The sequence below is a fragment of the Lytechinus variegatus genome, chromosome 3 (assembly GCF_018143015.1).
Source record: "Lytechinus variegatus isolate NC3 chromosome 3, Lvar_3.0, whole genome shotgun sequence".
Taxonomy (NCBI): Eukaryota; Metazoa; Echinodermata; class Echinoidea; order Temnopleuroida; family Toxopneustidae; genus Lytechinus; species Lytechinus variegatus.
Genome location: NC_054742.1, coordinates 45703700 through 45724265, shown reverse-complemented (window position 1 = coordinate 45724265; position 20566 = coordinate 45703700). Strand labels below are relative to the sequence as shown.

The window sequence follows — 20566 nt, the reverse complement described above, 5'->3', positions numbered from 1 at the left end:
TATATATTCACGTTCAACAATGGGCCATAAATATGCTAGGAGTTTATTTTGATCATGTTTTGACAATGACCTATTCATTCAACCTCATCTGACGAATAAAAAGTTCTTCCATATTTAAGCCCGTGTGCTCAGCGAAACATATTTACGTAACTTTTCAAGATCAATGGATGAAAAACAATGTTTTAATTCATTCCCTTGTGCTAATTGTTTAGTATAAATATGTTTGATTAGCCAATTTTATTAAACCTTCTCTTTTCTAATTTAAGTATGGGCCCGCAAGTTGTGGGCCCAAAATTTATATATATAAAACAAAAATAAAGAGTGAATGAAGACGTAATTGGCAAACGTTCTTTATTCAACGTAATCATGGTAATAACATGGATTGAGAGGTTTTCTTATGAGTACTGAAAGAAAGCTCATATGAATCTCTTTGTGCACTGGACCATAACGCATAAATGTTAAGCCAGTTCTATGAAATAAATGCTAGTTAACGATTATAAAATTAAATACAATATGATTTGGTAATTTTCATAATTATTATACTTATTTAGATTGCCATTAAAATTTTTGTGTGTGAAACGCTGTATAGCTTTAGCTGTCTGTATTGATTTCCTTCTCATTTTTCACGTGTGTCTTTTTTTTCTTTCGCAGAACTCTGCCCCTCCGCCCTATAACCTTCGCCCATTTTCCCGTCCCAACTTCCCTCCTCTACCGCTTTCTTCGATTTCTGAACTCTCCCAAATCCCCTTCTTCCTCTTCCTGAACTCCCTACCCCACCTATACAGTGCGTCCCATAAAAAAACGAAACCGAGATTTATCGATGATTTATCATAACTTAATCACAAGTGACCCACCATTTTAAAGCTTAGAAATTCTCATTCACGCATGAGTGAGTAAAAACAATTCGAAGAAGGGATTCCAAAAGTCACTTGGCGGGCTGTATCTGGGTTTCAAAAAGAAAACCACAGTTTAAAAAGTTCAATATCTGCTCTTTAATTTGATACCTCAATTACAGAAAATGGTCAAGAAATAATAATGTTCTGCTTATTTTAAGTAAACCTTGAATTTCAATAATTTCACAAAATGAGGTTTTACAGGCTAGCGTTGTCACTCGACACTCCGTTTTGTTGACGATCAGCCATTTGTTAACCGTGCACTAGCTTCTATGGGAAACCAGTGAAAACACGTTTATTTCATGAAATTATGGAAATACAAGCATTGTTTCGAGGGAACATAACATTTTTACTTCTTGACCATTTTCTGTGATTAAGGTATCAAATAGAAGAGCAGATCTTGAACTTTTTAGGAATGTGATTTTCTTTTTGAAATTCAGATACCCCTCGCCAAATGAGTTTTTGGTATCCTTTCTTCAAATTGTTTTTGCTCACTCATGCGTGAATGAAAAATAATCTAAGTAATTTCAGATGAAAGAGGAGATTCTAAGCTTTACAATGGCAGGTCACTTGTCTATCGTATTATTGATTAAATTATGATAAATCATCGATAAATCTCGGTTTATTTTTTTCTAGGACGCACTGTATATATTCACTCGTTGATTTAAGTACCCCCGGTCATCAGCCCACCTAATGAATATTCATGAAGACATGCCTAGAACTGTTTCACCGGAATAATGCAAATATTTAAAATTCAATAACTTCGTTATTTGTTATCCGATTTTGATCAAAATAATTTTCAGCATGTTGCTCTGTGAATTTTACTCTATTTATTGAGATATAAGTATCTCCAGCCTGGACCATCCCTTTAAAATGCTTTCACCAAACAACAATTGTGGTCAAACTTTCTCCTACTCCTTTTAGACGTTCTGATTTGATGACTGCTGAGCGAAAGTTACTTCTTGCTAAAAAAAGGTGCTTAGTCAAATGATCAAAATAGAAATTGATTCCTACCAAACTGGGCTCTGGACTTCCATTGTTGCTAATATTTGCTCGGAGTCAATAAAGTGGGGTCGCGGTAGTTCAACGCGAACGAAGGAATGTCTAGGCACTCCTTTCTACACATTCTTAGGTGGGAGTAGCTTATTGCACGATATTGGATAAAAAAAAACAAAAATCGATCTTTTTTGTCTTTTTCTCAATTTTCTGCATAGGAGGCCACCATGGTTAAGTTGGAGGGTTGTAGAGGCTGGTTGATCACGCTGGTTACTTTCTTTCATTTCTTCGCTAACTATGGATTCTTATATTCGTATGGACAATTCTTAGTCATCTTCCAAGACGAGTTTGGCAAAGGAGCAACTGCCACAGGTATGTAAGCTTTTCCATTTTGAAGGAAGATCCTTATATCACTGGCGGATCCACGGGGGGGGGGGCACAGCCGGCTCGTGCCCCCCTTTTGAGAGGCACAATTAAAATTTGTAATGTAAAAATACTGTTAAAACACATGTGTGCCCCCCCTTGTAAGGGGGGCGGGGCACATATATGAAGCCAGCGCGTTGTGTGTAAACGTCTCTCCCATGTTTCATAGATGCAGGCTATGTCACAATGGAAACACTCCGTCCCTCGGATAGGTTGTTAAATGGAGGCCCCGTGTAGAGGAGAGTCATCACCTTTGCACGTTAGAACCCACTGCACTATTCGTCTAAGAGTAGGGGGAAACCCCGGTGTATAGTGGTCCACCTGCATTCCCCCCAGTCAGTTATATCGGGAGGAGAGACCTGCGGATCATAGTGATTCAGTTTGCTTTTCGCTTACCAGGCACAGGTGACGCCAAACAAATTAATAATAATAATAATATATATTATATATATCTATTAGTCATGATGGACTGATGAACTGATTTTAATAATGGTGAATGATTCGAAAAATCAGACAAGGGGAAAACGAGAAAGAGAAAGGCGGGAAAAGACGGAGGGGTGGAGGTAGAAAGAGAGAGAGAGAAAGAGGGGGGGGGGGGGGGTGGGGAGAATGGAGAAAAAAAGACAAGCCATGAAAGACTTTAGGCCTTGTCACATACTGTTGCCTGACAAGGACACAGCCGACTTCTTCATCTGATTTATAGACCTAACTGGAGGTTGGCAGGCGATGCCTTTTGATGTCTGCTGGTGATCTAAAGCATTAATATCTCCATGTTCAAATTGAATTCAAGGATGCCTGACAGCAGACGAAAGTCAGTTTCATTAGACAGTATGACACGCTAGGATAGGCCCTACATGCGATCATGGACAGGTCCATGATCCGATTTACAAAGTCCTCTTTTCAGAATGTGTATATTAAGTTAGCAATCCTTAAGGTCAATGTTTCCATTTTCATTTGGTCAGTAAATGTGTATTTATCCATCCATTGACATGTTCTGTTCTTTTCAGGATGGCTCGGGACGATTCCATTTGGTCTGACCTACCTCGCCACCCCCATCTCAAACTCTCTCATAGCACGATACCAACATCGACGGATTGCTGCTATAGGTGTCATCTCTTGCTTTATATCTCTCATTGTGACGTCATTCATGAATAGTCTCCTTCCGATGTTCTTCACATTTAGTCTGGTATACGGGTTTGGTATCAACTTTGTGACGGCTTCTGGGCTAAACATCATATTACAGTACTTCCCAGACAAAAACTCAGCGAGGGCTGTGACGATGGCACTTATAGGATGCAGTACAGGTACATGAACGCTTGTGAACTTTTATAGTGCAGAAAGGGTTTAGTCCTTTAATTATTGACACGCGTCGTTATAGTCTTATGTACACTTGACTTGGACATCCGGCCATTGTATGCCATCAAAGTACTACAAAAAACAAAATAATTTGAACCTTTCCTATTTCCCACATTTACTTCTAGGAAATTTCTATGAGACAGTTCCGGAATGGGTACAACCTCTTCAGTCCGTTACAAAAGTTCCCTAAGACTGTCACATATACCATGTATAATGCCGTCTGCGTAGCGGCCCATTATGAATAGACTACTAATATCTAGAAGATGACATTGACAGCCAATCCTTTGGACATGTTAACATTGAGTTTGAACTTGCATCCTGATCGTGTGAGAATCTGCATCATCGCTTTAGTTTAATACATCAAAATACTCGTGCGATATGCTACATATAATACTGGTGAATTTGACAATAATATAATTGATATCCACTCAGTGCATTTCATTTGATAAACCTAATGAAATGTATGATTAGTAGATTTATTAATATGTTGATTGCCATGGTACTCCTTTAACAGGGGTGTACCCTTCGAGGGGTAATAAACTATTGATAGATGGTTATTGTGATGTGTAAAGTAACGTTAAACACTTATATCTCATCTCACCCTGACAGGTCTTTTAGCCTTGAACCCTCTCATATACTTCCTCATCAATGCCGTTGGCTGGAGGAATACTGTACGGATCGCATCATCTGTCATTCTAATTACCGGTGTGGGGGCTGTCTCTACGTACACCCCTCCTCAGAAGGACACGGACCAACCTAAGTCATACATGAAAATAGAAGCGAACAAAGAAAAAGAAAACCTCTTTGGTGTTAAAGTAGATGCAAGTGACATTGCACTTCAAAAGAAGGTTTTGGATGAAGGGAACAAAGTACCGAGAGCCCTGAGAGTATTAGGGTATCCAGAATTGTGGATTTTGGCTTCTGCTCTAGTGGTCTCTTGTGCAGGTGTTTGTTTCTTTTACATGAGCTTGGTAAGATATCCAAAGTTCTATTAAAACATGGATTTATATTTTACTGTCGATCGTTGCACTACACTTGATTAAAGATTGCAATTGATTTAGTGAACTGATCTGAGCTGTCAGCTGTGCACTAACGTGATAAGATAAAATCTTTAGGAGGCCCCATGAATTTCAAATCCAAAACCAATTTCTCGCTCAATGAGTAATTCAATTCCTTGCACATAACGGGTAATTCATAATATCCTGTATTTAATTGAGCAGAATTCGAAAATATCACGTTAATTGGCTTTGAGGGTCCATTATGAATCTATGTGGAGACTCTATCCTCTTAATACTATTTTTATTCAATCGGATTTAACTCCCAATAGCTAAGTAGAGCATAGTGTAGATAATATCTTTTCTACATGAAGTTTTTCCACAAAGCTACGTGCAAATTAATCCATAACTTATCCTTGATGATTACAGGTAGTTATGGTAGTATTTCCACTCTGTCCAGTTAAAACTGAAACGATTGGGGGATTTATGTCCCTTGATTTAAAGATTTTAGGAATTTGGGAAAAAATACCATAACAGATGAAATCAAGCTATTTTGAATTTGTCTTCGTATTCCTGGTGGTATTTGCTCTTCATTCGATTGTTATTTGTATGCAAAATGAATATTTTCAATTAGATTCTTTTGAATTATCGTCATTCTATTTATTTCAAAAGAAGTAAAAGTATCAATGTGAGAAAGAAGAATCCGTGTATATATATTCATCAAGAGAAGTTTATTTATGGATAGTGGCACATCCATATCTTATTTTAATTCTATTATTGCCTGTGTGTTATGAATTATTAAACATAAACAAATATTGAGACACAGATGTGATCAATCATATGCAGTTTATTAGGGATATCTAGACCTCAAAATTTAAAATTTTAAGCAACTAAATGATTCATGCGAGTGCGAAATACGAGCTGAAGTGTTTAAAATACTGGACTGCAAAAATACTTGTTAAAGACAGTTCGCAGTGATCCATTATTAAAAGACATACATGTATCTCACCAATCCAAAATACCTGAAAACTTGATTTGAATCATGAAGTGGAATGGTATATTAAACAAATCAGGGGCGGATCCAGGATTTTGAAATAGGGGGGCGCCAGCGGCGAGGGAGCGAAGCGACCGAGCGGGGGAGGGTGTGGGAGGGGGATACCCCCCTCCCACGGCAAGGACTTTTTCAAAAAATCATGTCCAAAAGTCGTATTTTGAGAGCACCTTTAGAAGAAAAATGCACACTTAAATCACTGTAACTTCATGAATAAAAGACACATACTGACTCATTTAGGAGCTGTTTTCCAGTCACACACCATATAAGCGGTCATTCAAAACATACATTTGGCAAAGGCTCTTCACTTGCTTGCATCGTGTGATTGAAACGTCAAATTTAAATGATACGAAACTGAGACTTGTAATCGATAAGTTCCGAATAATCCATTCTGTTTATTGTCATTTGTGTATTTACATTGTGTGTTTCAAACGCGCATATCATCGGCAGCGATCGGGGGGGGGGGGGACGGGGGACGTGTTCTCCCTCAAATATTTCGGGGGAGGTCGTCCCCCCTAGATTTTTAAAACTATTTTTTTTTCGATTTTGCTGGCAATTTTTTTTAAAGATATATTGTAATCAGCAAACCTATAGATTATCAAACATTAAAAATGGGGTAAGGGGGGGGGGGGGGTTAATGTCACAATTTCTACTTTTTAACAATACACAATGTGTCCTCGGGACGTTTTTCCCCAGCACGAAAGTATTTTTATCCCCCCCCCCGTCACATAAAATCTTCGCTCCTTACGCTGACATATAGCTGCCTATACACAGCAAACGCGGAGTGGGGTCGACTGGTGATTGAGAATATACAATTTTGCTCCTTGATAATTCGTTGGAATGATTGCTTCGGCGAAACTTAGTTGGGGCGCCCTGGATAATATGCCTCTGAATCTACCAGAAAGTGTAAAAGTTAGTTTACATTAAATACAAATATGTCTGACCTATACATTTCAGTGAAAACGTACATGACCAAGGCAGAATGATAATGCTGCGCACGTGGCGCCCGATATAGGGCTTCATCTTTGAGTGAAGAATAATCTCGGGGATAGACATTATCATTCGCATCGTTGACACTTTCTCTCGCGATCTGTTACTTACAATTTACATGTATTTGCCATAAAGACGGACAAACGCATGTTACAAAAAACACAAAATTTCGGGAAAAATGATATCCAATCCAACATCTTCACACTGGTCACTGCACTGCAACTCCCGATTACAAGTGGTGCAACTTTCCAACCAATCGACTTGCGCGCCCTGGAATTCCGGAATTTACATATTGCAATACAGTATGACAGAGGTGCATTTGTGCGAACACAAAGGCCATGAGCGTAAGTTAAAATATAGTTTTGACTCGATCTAGCCCTTGAAATTGACTACATTGTACCAATCCAGTAAATATAACCGTCCAAAAAAAAAAAAAAAAATCCGGCGAAAATAGGGGGGGGGGGGGCGCGCGCCCGGGGCGCCCCCCTCTGGATCCGCCACTGCAAATAATTGATGCAAGCGCGAAGCGCAAGCCGAAAATTTTGATTTCCGACCAGAAAACTGGTTATTCTAAGCACTTTTTGTATAAATAATATGCGTATATACTGACAAATTCACGCAAGCGCGAGCTGAATCTTTTGATTAATTGCCCTGAAAAAGGAAATGTCAATGACTGTCTGCAGTGACTCATGAATTGAAAACACTTCTCAATACTCAAATAGAGCGAGCGTCATCTCAATAATTGTCTAACCTGCACAGCAGAGTGAGACTCTTCAGACGGCGGCGGCGCGGCGTCAACACCAAATCTTAACCGAAGGTTACGTTTTTGAAATGACAGCACAACTTAGAAAGTATATAGACCTAGTTCATGAAACTTGGCCATAAGGTTAATCAAGTACATGTATTACTAAATATTCTGCCCGAGTTCCAGGTCATATGACCAAGGTCAAATGTCATTTAGGGTCAATGAACTTAGACCATGTTGGGGGATTAACATCAAAATCTTGACCTAAGGTTAAGTTTTTGAAATGTCATCATAACTTAGAAAAATGTATGGACCTAGCTGATTAAACTTGGCCATAAGGGTAATCAAGTATTATTGGACATCCTGCTTGAGTTTCAAGTACATGACCAAGGTCAAATGTCATTTAGGGTCAATGAATTTTGGCCAAGTTGGGGTATCGGCTGAATTACCATCATAACTTTGAAAGTTTATGGAGCTGATTCATGAAACTTGGTGCGAATTTCAGGTCATATGACTAGGGTTGCAAAGGGCTGGAAACTTTCCGGAAATTTTGGAAAATTTCCATGGAAAGTGTCCGAAATTTTCAGCTGCCGGGCCAGGAATTTTTGGAATTTTCGGGAATTTTCATTTTTTTAAACAAAAAGTGATAAATTCTGTTTTTAAATACAAAATTATGAATTGATATCCTCAAATACCGTACTTTCCATTTGTATTTATACTATTCTTCATTCTTTAAATTGCCCAGGGTTTAAAATATTCATCAAACTGTACATACATGTATATGTATCCAGTAACATGATGGAGCATTATGTATAAAATGAAGCTTTTCAATTCAACATGAAAAAAACACAAAAAACCCAACTTTGCTTTACATTTTTTTATCATTTTTCTTTAAATGTCATTTTTTTATGTGAGAACCTGCCATTATATCATAACATGTTTAGAGAACATTGCCCCCTACAAGTAGTCTGCATGTACAGAGCCTTATTGAAACTTTGATCCACAAGTGGGACTTCACACGAGACTAACAGGAATACAACTTTCTGTTGAACAAAAGGACCTTCTGTACACAAGTAATTGACAGAAACCTTAGGCTGCATATTCTGACCACTTTCCTTGAGTGAAGGATTTGCACTTAATCTGCTGTGCAAAGCCTTCACTCGAGTTAAGGGTCTAAATGTGCAGCCTACTCATGCCTTGTGAACTGAAGGGCCTTTCGCTCAGGAAACAGCAAGATTTTATGCGCTAGTCTTTGCATGGAGACCCAGTTTTTTTTTATCAAAGTTTCAATCAGGGTCTGTGCCTGCAGACTAGGTTTGCGCAGCAGACTAATTCCAACAGCAGCTATGGCACTGGCTTGAGTCTTTAAATGGGAAAAATCAGGTCCAGGAACGAAAAATGTTAAATTACTAATTTATTTCTGATGCCCCCTCCACCCCAGAAAAAATGGGGGGGGGGGCAAGAAATAGCAATATTATAATGGCTGACTCTCAAAACAATCAAGATAAATAATTTTTCACAAATGGAGAAAAAATGCACTATTAAAGTTTGTTGACCTCAAATGACATCTGACCTTGATTGAGATTTAGAAACTTGTTATCAATTTCATATCTTTTGTGATATTAAATGACAATCTCATATCAGTTTCATTTTGCAAAATAATGAAAAAAAAATGTTTATTTCTAAGAGGGTTAATTGAACTGAAATTAACTTTAAGCTTGACCACAAAACTGTGTTCATACTCATCAAATTAATGCTGCAAACAGCACCAAGTTCTCACTTGTACTAAGCAGAAATAAGGTAATGACAATATAATAATAATATTATAATGCTTATAACAACAATAACTACAATAATGTCATATTAATTATTAATAATGATTCTCATCTGCAAAAAGATCAGAATATCTCAAGAGGTATCAATCCATGAACAATGTATATCGTTTGTGTAAAGCATTTGCAGTCTACATATACTGCCATCGCACATACCATTTAACCAGTAATACAGTAAATCAACTTTTACATAAAATTATTTGAAATTCTGGCTTGTCTGACCGTCTTAGCATTATGTTTTGCTTGTAACTTGCTGACAAAGCACAATTAAGCATCATCTGCCAGGGCAATCATTTCTATTCCTGTATCAGAAAATTGCTACTTTTTGAAAATTCCCAACATTTCTTGAAAATTCCCAACACTTCTTGAAAATTCCCAACACTTCTTGAAAATTCCCGAAAATTGCCTAAAATACCTAATATTCCCAATTTATTCCCAAAGTTTATTCGGAAAGTTTACACCGCGAAAATTCCCGGGAATCGTGCAACCCTACACATGACCAAGCTCAAAGGTCATTTAGGGTCAATGAACTTAGACCATGTTGGGGGAATCAACATCAAAATCTTAACCTAAGATTAAGTTTTTGAAATGTCATCATAACTATATATATAGACCTAGTACATTAAACTTGGACATAAGAGTAATCAAATATCAATGGACATCCTGTGCGAATTTCAGGTCACATGACCAATGTCAAAGGTCAATGAACTTTGGCCATGTTGGGAGTATCTGTTGAATTACCGTCATAACTTTGAAAGTTTATGGATCTGATTTATGAAACTTGGCCATAAGGGTAATCAAGTGTTACTGAACATCCTGCCTGAGTTTCAGGTCACATGACCAAGGTCAAAGGTCATTTAGGGTCAATGAACTTTTGCCATTTTGGAGGTAATTATTAGATTGTTGTCATAACTTTCAAAGTTTATAGATATAGTTTATAAAATGTGGATATAGGGGTAATCAAGTATCACTGACAAGTCTTAAATCGCATGATCAAGGTCAACTGTCATTTATTGTCATTGAACATAGTATTGTATCATTATAAATCGTGTTTTTTGTGAATAATTATGTTATAGTAGTTTTCAAAGTCAGCATTGCTGCTATATTGAATCGTGTAATACTGGTGAGACTGCCAGAGAAGCTCCACTTGTTTTTTCACAATTGACTTTGACACTGTTTGTTCAAACAACTACATGATTAAGAATTCACTCTGGAAACAATGTAGACAATCGGTTTGACAATTGTCTGATTAGATTATGTCGAACATTTCCACCTTTACACTCTTAACGCAAACAAAACTGGGACAAGAACAATGGATCTAATAAACTAAGATTTAACTTAAACACAGACGGTCCAATAGAACAAAGTACGAGGGTGAATGACCAATGGTGATTTTGATCTTGTTATAAAGAAGAGAATCAAACTTTATTAACCCATTGCAATCTTCAATTCCCTCGTTGTTTAGCTTGCGTTGTGTAAAAATGTGAGTATTAGATTAGAACCGTTCGGGGAATTTTCTGAAGAATTTCCGCTGACTTATCAAGAAAAATTATGCACTTCATTTTCAATAATTTAAATGGAGCATGCAGCTCAAATTCAAGTTGATTCGTAGTGCTGAATACAATTCATTTATATTTAAGTATGTAAATATGTTTCGTAAATTACTAATGAATGATATTAAAAATACTTTATTCAACTTGTTACGCTGTTTGCACCCATTAAAAAGAGAGCCTAGATCTCGGTCATGCAGTGACACCATCTCTTAATCAGAGACGGTCTCACTCACTTAGTCAATTGGGGGTTGGGGTCAAATTGCCCCCTCGCTCCCCCTTCCTCAACAATTTTCGATACTACGCTGCCGTGCGAAATCTTTTGACCGCGCCCTGCATGGCGCGCCGCTCGTTGACTTTCTATACTTTCAGGTTTTGGACATCTTTTGTTACCAAATTCTCGACATTGAGGTACGCGGTTCCGAAATTACGCAACATGTCAGTCCCACCAAAACGTGATTTCGTGTACAGAGTCAATGCAAATTTTGTTGTCATAAATCATAAGTATGATTATTTTTATTTTTCATGGTAAAAATGGATTTATTTTATTCCATTTATGATCGCAAAAGGGTCCCAGACGAAAAATCAAAGAACTTAAAATTGTCAAAATTTATATTTTCACCGCTTATTGGCATAATCAATAAATCAAAAATAAAATATATTTTTTGAAAAGTTTACTTTACAGTCTTACATAGTTTACATCGTCTCTACATACGATCACGTGTTCATCGGCCGAGATCTGAAATGGCATAGGATAACGTGGATTTGACTAAAATCTGAGTTGCAAGGTCACACTTTTCACCTGTGTCTGTGAGATGTTAATAAATATGAAGCCCAGAAAAAATACTCCCGAAAATTGTATTCATTGCTTCAAAAATCATATTCATTTTTGTAGCCTATTTCTCTCACTGTCCTCAACCTACCGGTATGTATCTATTTTTCCCATTGCCACAATTCATATTCTCGCGTCATGATATTTGAATGTTATGCATTTTTGATAAATTTTGAGAATGATGACAGCTATATATCAGCTAATTTGGGAAGTATGTGCGTCGATGCTTTAAAAACCGAACCAACGATAATGTGGAATGTTCCTATAAAATAATGCTGATTGTATTTAGTTTAAATACAGGTTAATTTTATGATATCAAGAAAGTTTGAAGATGAAACGAGCGCACTGGTTATGACAGTACTAGGAGTGTCTCAGGTGGTTGGTAAAGTGGTGGTAGCCATTGTTGGGGACCACCTACCACTGCCAAAGGTATTCCTTCTAGTCATAGCTAATATCATCGGAGCAGTACAGATGGGAAGTCTCCTAGTTGCAGACACACTCGCACCTGTCGTCTGTATTATCATTAGTAAGTCATTGCTATTTTATATCATTTATATTATTATGTAGATTTCACTCCAAGAAAAGTGAATTCCAATTGTCTGGAGGGAGTTACATCATACATGGGCAGTATTTCTAGTGAAAAAAGGGTGACCTTATGAGAATTTTTGAAGCGTGCTATTTCTCAGTCGAGACCTACATTCGAACCCATAAGTTTGTTAATAGAGATAATTATATAGCGCTGCTTTGTTGAGAAATGTTGAGTAATAAACTTTCTTTGAAAAAAGGTTAAAGCCAATTTTCTGTACACAAAATATTTGAGAGGTAATTTGACTTGCTCTGCTGTTTTAAGAGAAACCGCTTGGCACCTTCACTACTCTGAGTGAAGTGAATACCTTCAAATGACAGGATATAGGAACAATCATGGCAATAAACCAACATCATCAAGGGTACTTCTATTGTTACATATAATGATAATGGGTTCGGGAGTGCAACAGCACATTCTTTAATAACAAGATGGGTCTTGACCCCCTTGACACAATAAGCCAACCACAATACACAATATGTTTTGTGTCTATAAAATCCTTACATTACGGATATTTTAATAAGGGTCATGTACCGAAATTCACAAATAAGGAGACTTCCTTCTTCCATATTCTTTTGAGTTCGTCAAACCTTTACAGATTAAGAATATACCATGTACCGAATGAATATGGTCAGGGGCGACCCCCCCCCCTCCTTCATGAGAAAGAAAAAAAAAACAAGAAGGAGAATACCCCTGTTGTACAATTGTGAAGAAACGACGTCATCCTTAAGTCGTTTTGCCCATCTACCACACAACCTGATGGTGCCCCTGAATATAGGGGGAAGAAATGCTCTAAGACTGAATAAATCCAGTGATCTCATGACTCTTACTTTGGATTTTGAGTTTATAAGATGTACTATTCTTGAAAATCCTGAGAAGGGAAGCGAGCACCTTACCAACACTATAAAACGAATCCCATTTTAAAATGTCGATTAATTGAGCATGAACCCCCCAACTTTGCCAAACAAAGGAATATCAATTAGTTTTGTCGGGGGAGGGGCAGCAGCCCCAACCCCACCAGTATACAAATGGTATAAACGTTTCATACCCCGAACGGTTCATGGTAATTATAGGGGTCGTGTGCCGAGCATCAGATTATTATAATCATGACACAATGTATGAAGAGACGCTTTAAAATTTGACCATCAGACCATGGTGTCTACGCAGTAGAAGTAAACCTTAGAGTTGAGTATTATATACACTATGAAATAATTGAATATACTAAAAGACAAATTCTTGATGCTGCATGTGATGTTTCAACTGTATCTTGGTTTTGAGATCTGAGACAAATTGGGAGTTCATTCAATTTTCATGCTGTGGAAACTGTAAATCGCATGTCCTCATGTTGTTAACTGGTAAACAAGAGTCAAAATAGATTTACTTGAACACATATTTTCTCTTTCCGAATTATGCATCTGAAGTGCCCTTCCTGATAGACACAAATTAACAAGAATATCTTACATAATACCCTTTGTTAACCCATTAGCTAAATCAGACAAACGGTTAATAAAGGAGGGTAGAAACATCGTTATTTTACCTGGGACGTGATTAAAATAATATTCCTTGGCAAGTAATGACAAGAAAAAATGAGTAAAAAAACAGGCAGACAAATTTTCATCTTGACCGAGAACACCTACTGAATTTGAATTGAAAGTATTTTAAAAAAATATTTATTCCACAGTTTCAGGAGTGTTCGTTATATCTGTCCTTGACACCATACCTCATGCTGTAAGTCATCAATTGTTCCATCCTAATCAGTGTCTTATATCATGGACAGTACTCACTTCGGCCATGGGGTCTGGCTATGTCGTGGGGGCGCTCCTAGGTAAGAAAAGCTCTTAATGCATATCCACCACAACATGTATATATATATATATTTATTGTGTAAAGCTTTACATGTACAACGGCTTTTTGGCAACTCTTTTTTTATTTAAATATTGTAAAGAAATGGATGAAGAGAACAATGGTAGGCGTGGCTTATAAAGGTTCCCCAGAGCTATCTACCCTTTGGAAAAATTGGTGATGCACTGATGCCGATGCCGATTCCCGGCAGAGACATTTTTTCGGCATCACCAATTTTTCCAAAGGGTAGATTACTCTGGCGAACCTTGATTTAAGCTACGCCTACCACTGTTCTCTTCATCCATTTCTTTACAATATATATATATATATATCTTACGGTCAATCGGATCGGGGTCGCCCTAGCAACTAACCCGTGTCTGTGGTCTAGGGCACCACGGGGTTCAAAGCTGGGGGCCCGGGTTCGATTCCCGGCAGAGATATTTTTTCTTCGGCATCACCAATTTTTCCAAAGGGCAGATAGCTCTGGGGAACCTTCATTTGAAGCTACGCCTACCATTGTTCTCTTCATTCATTTCTTTCACAACATATTTAAATACAAAGATTTTCCAAAGCTGTAGTACATGTAGAATGTGTCACATAGTGACATATATATATGTATGTATATACATATATATATACACCATACTCGGTACACACATCACGTACGATACACTTTTCAGCGTTTTGATATTGACACGAACATCATCAAACTTGTAAGGTATATAGATGAAGATGATGTGCACTGATCCAATAATGTGACATTTTTTTTTACAACTCGTTCCCATTGCAGACTGCATGTTCCGCCGACTTACCAAGTCGTCTCCTCGGTTACACTTCGTCATTCCGAATTTCGTTAGTCTGAAAACGAAATGAGGTTCGTTAGTCTGAAAATGAATAATATGTGACAAAGCCGGGAATACCGGAAGGGCAAGCGTGGTGGAGGGGGGGGGGGGGGGTCATTTTCAATTCAGGATGGGAAGGCAGTGGCGCGGCCTAACGTATTTTCCTTTGAGGTGCAAAGTCAAAAAGAGGCACTAATATTATGAAGAGTTTGTTTGCAAGAGGAGTTAGATCTACTTCGGACCATTCTGCGAAAACCATGTTTTTTTATTCCCCCATATTGTAATATTTTTTTATTCGAAACTAAATTTTCATGATATGTATGTGATATACATGTGAACATAAAATTGAGTATATATATATATACCTATCTTCATATCTTTTAAATATTCTTAAAAAAAACCACCATTGTGGATCTCGCCCCTTTTGCAAACAAACTGAAATGGATCCAACTCCTTTTGAATTAAAAAGTGATTTTTTTCTCCACATTTTGATGGGATATTTCAACTTTTCTTTGGTATCATCAGAGCGACTAACAATCATTATATTGAGACAAAAAATAATCCAATTCTATTTAAATAAATGGATCTAACCCCTTTTGTAAATAAACTCTTCAGAAAAGTTTGTTTGCAAAAGGGGTTAGATCCACGGAAGACTATTTCAAGAAAATCCTCTTTTTTAATTCTCCCATATTGTAATATTAAATGCGAAACTGGATTGTCATGATGGGAACATAACATTGGGTACAAGAGAAATATGACGCTTCATATTTGTTTAAATATTCTTTAAAAAATACCTTTGTGGATGTAACCCCTTTTGTAAACAAACTGAAATGGATCTAACAAGCCCTTTTGAAAAATTGTGGTTTTTCTTAATCATTTTTGTCCAAAATTTGTATGGGAATTTTAACTTTTCTTTGGTATCATTTTATAAAGCTACTAAAGTCTATATATTCAGACAAAAAAAATAATTTGTTAAAAAAACGGATCTAACCCCTTTTGCAATTTCAGCTCTTCATATTATGTCAAAATGGGCCTTTTGGTGATATATTCACCATAAGATTATCATCTGCGTGATGTCGTTGTGTGTTATGTAGTAAATATGTGGAGCAAAGCCTTTTTGAAGTGATTTATTATTACATATTTAGGCTTTTTTACGCGGCGGTTGGGAAAATTCTTCAAATTCAGTTTTTTTCAAAAGTTCTAAAACTAGCTTTTTGGTCAATTATGGGAATAATTAATTGCAGGCGCGGATCCAGGAGGGGGCCGAGCCGCCCCCCTATTTTTTGACAACCTGCAGAAAAAAGTGTAGTCTTTAACTTAATAGAAAATACGAAAATTAGAAAGAAAATTAAGAAAGAGTTATTATACCCATGATGTGTAATTTACAGCCTCGTAACGGCCCGCCCGACCCCGAAAGGAAAAAGGTGAGGGGAAGAATTGGAAAATAGAAGCTCGCGCTTCGCGCTCCCATTTAATTGTTTGAGACACACAGCTTGTTCTTTATTTAAATAACACGCACTTAGACTGTCAAGTTTCCAGATCGGAATATCAAAACTTTTTAGCTCGCGCTTTGCACTCTCATTATTTAATTGGTGATACTTTTATCCTCTTCATTAATCACTAAAAACAGTCCTAATTGAGTCTCTTTTCACGTTACTATAATAAAACTTTCGGCTCGCGCTTCGCACTCGCATTGTTTAGTTGGATACTTATCTTTGTTCATGATCATAAATACTGCTCAGAATCTTCAGTTCTAAGGACATGAAATATCAAAGAATTTTAGCTTGCGCTTCGCGCTCGCATTATATATCAAGACCACATGAGACACTTTATCTTGTTTATAACAATAAAAACTAACGTATACTTAAAACTTCAGTCTTTAGTTAGGACTACCCACTGAAAAAACCAACAAAAAAAATCAGATAATAGCGACCAATCGAGAAAATTGTTGATTAAAATATTTTTCGCCCCCCCCCCCCCTATTGGCGAAAACGGGATCCGGCCCTGAATTAGGCCATACTGTTAAAAGGGCATTCCGCGCAAGATGTTGCGAGCGCTAATCGCAAGCTCAAAGTTTTTGACATTTCAATAAGAAATGAAAATTAAACAAGATGTTTATTCAACAAAAGAACTAACGGGAGCACGAAGCGCGAGCTGGTTATGATATTCCAAATAGAAAACTGGACATTCTAAGCATTATCATAACAAGAATAAGGGCGAGTTCCTTTCTACATGATAATTGAGGCAATCGCGAGCCCCCCCCTCCCATCGATTTTCTTTTTGCTTACCCACGGCAAGTTACAAATTAAGAGAACTACTTAGTAAGTCATGGGAACAAGTAATTGGTACCTCTTGTAAACGAGTTATATGTTGTGGTAACGTAACGAGTTAGTATATATGTAGTGAACAAGTTAGAAAAATAAGAGTAAATCTCTTCCACAAGATATCACATAAAACGAATTAAAGAATGAGGAAGGTAATGTCTAAAAAAATCTCTTGGAGTATAGGCCAACACAGCAAAAACAAAAACAAAGTAGGCTTATATTTTACTTACCATAAAATCCCAATTGTAGGTATACTCCAGAAATACAAGCCCTTAATCTATTCTTATTAATTCTCTTTTGCAGGTGAAAGTATGGATCAAACTGGGTCATATGACTGTGCTCTCTATGTATGCATGGGATTTTTCTTGACGTCAGCGTTGTTCTGCAGCTTTGTTCCTTTATACCAGACATGTTGTGCATCAAAGCGAATTGTTATAAAGAATAAGGCGATGGTGGATCAACCAACAGAATTATGATTGAATATAATTGTCACTGAATCACAGAGAGAGAGAGAGAGAGAGAGGGAGAGAGAGAGCAAGAGATGAAGGGGGGCGGGGGAGAGTTTGAAATGCGTGATGTTGATTGTTCGGAAGTGATTCGGTGTCAGTGAAGGGGAAACTTCAAGTTGTAGCGAAATTCTTTTTCCAATCCTATTTTATATGGACAGGAAAATTCATTTTACAGGAAAACTCCAACACATATATATGAGCCCTTGATTTATAGTTAAAACTGAAAAATACCTGAAATGCATGAATTTTACTCATTATGGCCAACCCTTTTCGAAGACAGTTTATGCAAAAACTTACATTAGAATTGGCAGTGTCATTGAACATGAAATCGTATCGGGTGGAAAGGTTCCTGCTAACTTTAATGTCAATAACGATTTTTGATTACTGATAACAACCTGGACAACATGAATATTATGTAGATCCAATGTAACAACAGCGGCAATTGTTTATTATTCATTTGAGATGGGTATCAAGACATTCCTATCAAATGTCGACAATTTACGTGGCATATTTTGATTGAAACTGCAACAATTTTGTAATGGTTTTAAAATAGATAATCTTCAATACTAGGGTAACTCTATATTTGAATAAGTTAATGTTATGTTCGTAACCTTACACTGTACCCCATACCGTCAAGTGCTCAGGTGAATATTTTGATATATGTTATATCACTGTTTGGAAACATTCTATTGTATACATAAAATGTTTAAACGGGTAACACGAATTGTTATCGTCACCCAGGGTTAGATCGTTTCTATACACTTGAAAACTGTTTGGAAACCTGAAATATCTTGTGTTGAAGAAAAACCGATATTATGCCTACTATAGTATCTTTAAAATGTATCCATTTGTAAAGTATCCGTATTTGAGTGCAAAGCACTGGCATTAAAAGCCTTCAGAGTTGACACAATTTCATTTCTGCCAAGTCAAATTAAGCTTGAAATGGCATTTGTGTAATTTCCATTCAGAGCTAAAGTGACGCGGACATCCTTAGTCTGACACTGAACGATGTGACATTATCCCAGATTAGACACAATTAGAGTTAACTTACACTCTTAATTACAGGGATTTAAAATAAGTCCACGTGGACTGTAGTTAGGGACCAATCGAATTCCGGATTTAGTTTGAATCCTTAAGATTAATTTTTAAATCTCGAAAGATTTAGATTTAAATCATTTGAGATTTGAATTTAAGTCTTTAGGATTAAAACTAAATCCAGAAATCGATTGGTCCCTACCTACAGTCCACGTGGACTTATTTTAAATCCCTGTAATTTAGAGTGTAATTCAACTCTGAAATCAGTCATTTTAACTCGGAAGAGAGTTGCCTCTCGCCTGAATCAATTCCGAGTCTTATCTGATTGTTTGACCCAAGTAGGAGTCCTACGTGCCATATATATATTTCGGATATGAAACTGCTCAGAAATAATGGTGTTATTATTTTCAATTTCTTGTGTTCATGAACGTTACTATAGATTATGCTCATGTTTTGTGTATTTGTGTTTTATTTGAGTTTTTAAACTTATTTGATAAGTTTATTTTTCGTTTAGCCATGCATGTGTGCGATTCTCGTCTTCAAATATAGTGTTATTATGAACTGATATATGTTTTGATTTATCCGGGAAGAAAGACAAATAACGATTAGAAATAAATCTGATCATCTGAACTTACTGTTTAAAAAAAAGAACATTTTCACGCCTGATCCGGGACGCTTCTTCAGCTCGTCTGAACTGGCAGGAAATCTTCCGGTTATAAATGCCTCGAAAATTATGATAGTTTTGTGTTATGTGTGAATATGATATTCTCCAAAATAGGCATACAAATTTTTTTATAAAGGTATCACATATCTTGAGATATTTAAAGTTTTAAAATGATAGAATTATATTCAAAACGACGTGACTATTAATGCCTGCACAAAATACAATAATAGTCCAAATACTAACCAATGAAGTTATCGAAAATGTATTTATGTAGTTAATACAAAAATACATTATGATGTAGGCCTGAATTACCTACTTTGGTAGAAACATCAGTCTTCGACATTTTGTCTTTGGAAACATGTGTCTTAAATGAGATTATTGTCTTTCAAATTGTAATGATAAATATATAGGATTTGTATAATGGCTCCCGTATTACCCCGGCTAAGCTAGTCTGCCTATTCCGATGCTCACAGCTTTTTGAGGAATTACTTCCTGCCAGTATCCATTTTTCTCACCTGGGTTGAGTGCAGCACAATGTGGGCAATTTCCTTGCTGAAGGAAAATTGCGCACGACTTCTTTAGAAGAATGATATACAGATGTATGTCCATGTACATGTTTAGCTATCATGGTAATATGCCATTATTATTCTTTTAAGTAGCATAAACATGGAACTTCTTCAAAGTATTCTTTCTTCCTTTTTTATACAATAATAATTATTCTTTTTTCTATTATTTGTGTGTGTATTTGAATGTGAATCAAACTACTTAATGATTGAAAAGTGTTAAGGACACAAATTGTCTATTTGTGGACTCTTTTTTTTAAAATCGCATTACAGTGTGAACCATCAACTTGCAGGCTATGACTTCTTTCCATCATAGTATGGTGGAAGTATAAAACGTCAATGAATGCATATTGCAAGAGCTTTATTCTATGTTGAGTGCAATTCATAATATCTCAAATATTTGTCGCATGTTATTTTAAAGTTTATTTTTCATGGAGTCTAATTATAATCATATTCTGTAGAATTTAGATTTTTATATGAATTTGAAAATATATTATATCTTGTAGAATGTCAGTTTGATTATAACGCTTAAAAGACGTAC

The 20566-nt window shown here is 36.6% G+C and overlaps 1 protein-coding gene across 3 annotated transcripts in view; it reads left to right on the top strand.

Moving 5' to 3' along the window:
- LOC121411158 (monocarboxylate transporter 9-like) overlaps positions 1–18746 on the top strand; it is a 42812-nt gene extending 24066 nt beyond the window's left edge. For 2 of the 3 annotated variants that reach the window (XM_041603702.1, XM_041603703.1), the window contains exons 2-7: positions 2108–2261; positions 3320–3616; positions 4278–4639; positions 11964–12189; positions 13928–14071; positions 17558–18746. In XM_041603702.1, the coding sequence (XP_041459636.1) occupies positions 2108–2261; positions 3320–3616; positions 4278–4639; positions 11964–12189; positions 13928–14071; positions 17558–17730 (1356 nt within the window). In that variant the 3' untranslated portion in view covers positions 17731–18746. The remainder of the gene's footprint in view (positions 1–2107; positions 2262–3319; positions 3617–4277; positions 4640–11963; positions 12190–13927; positions 14072–17557) is intronic. The other variant, XM_041603704.1, reaches the window with a different exon arrangement.
- Positions 18747–20566: the final 1820 nt, after the last annotated feature.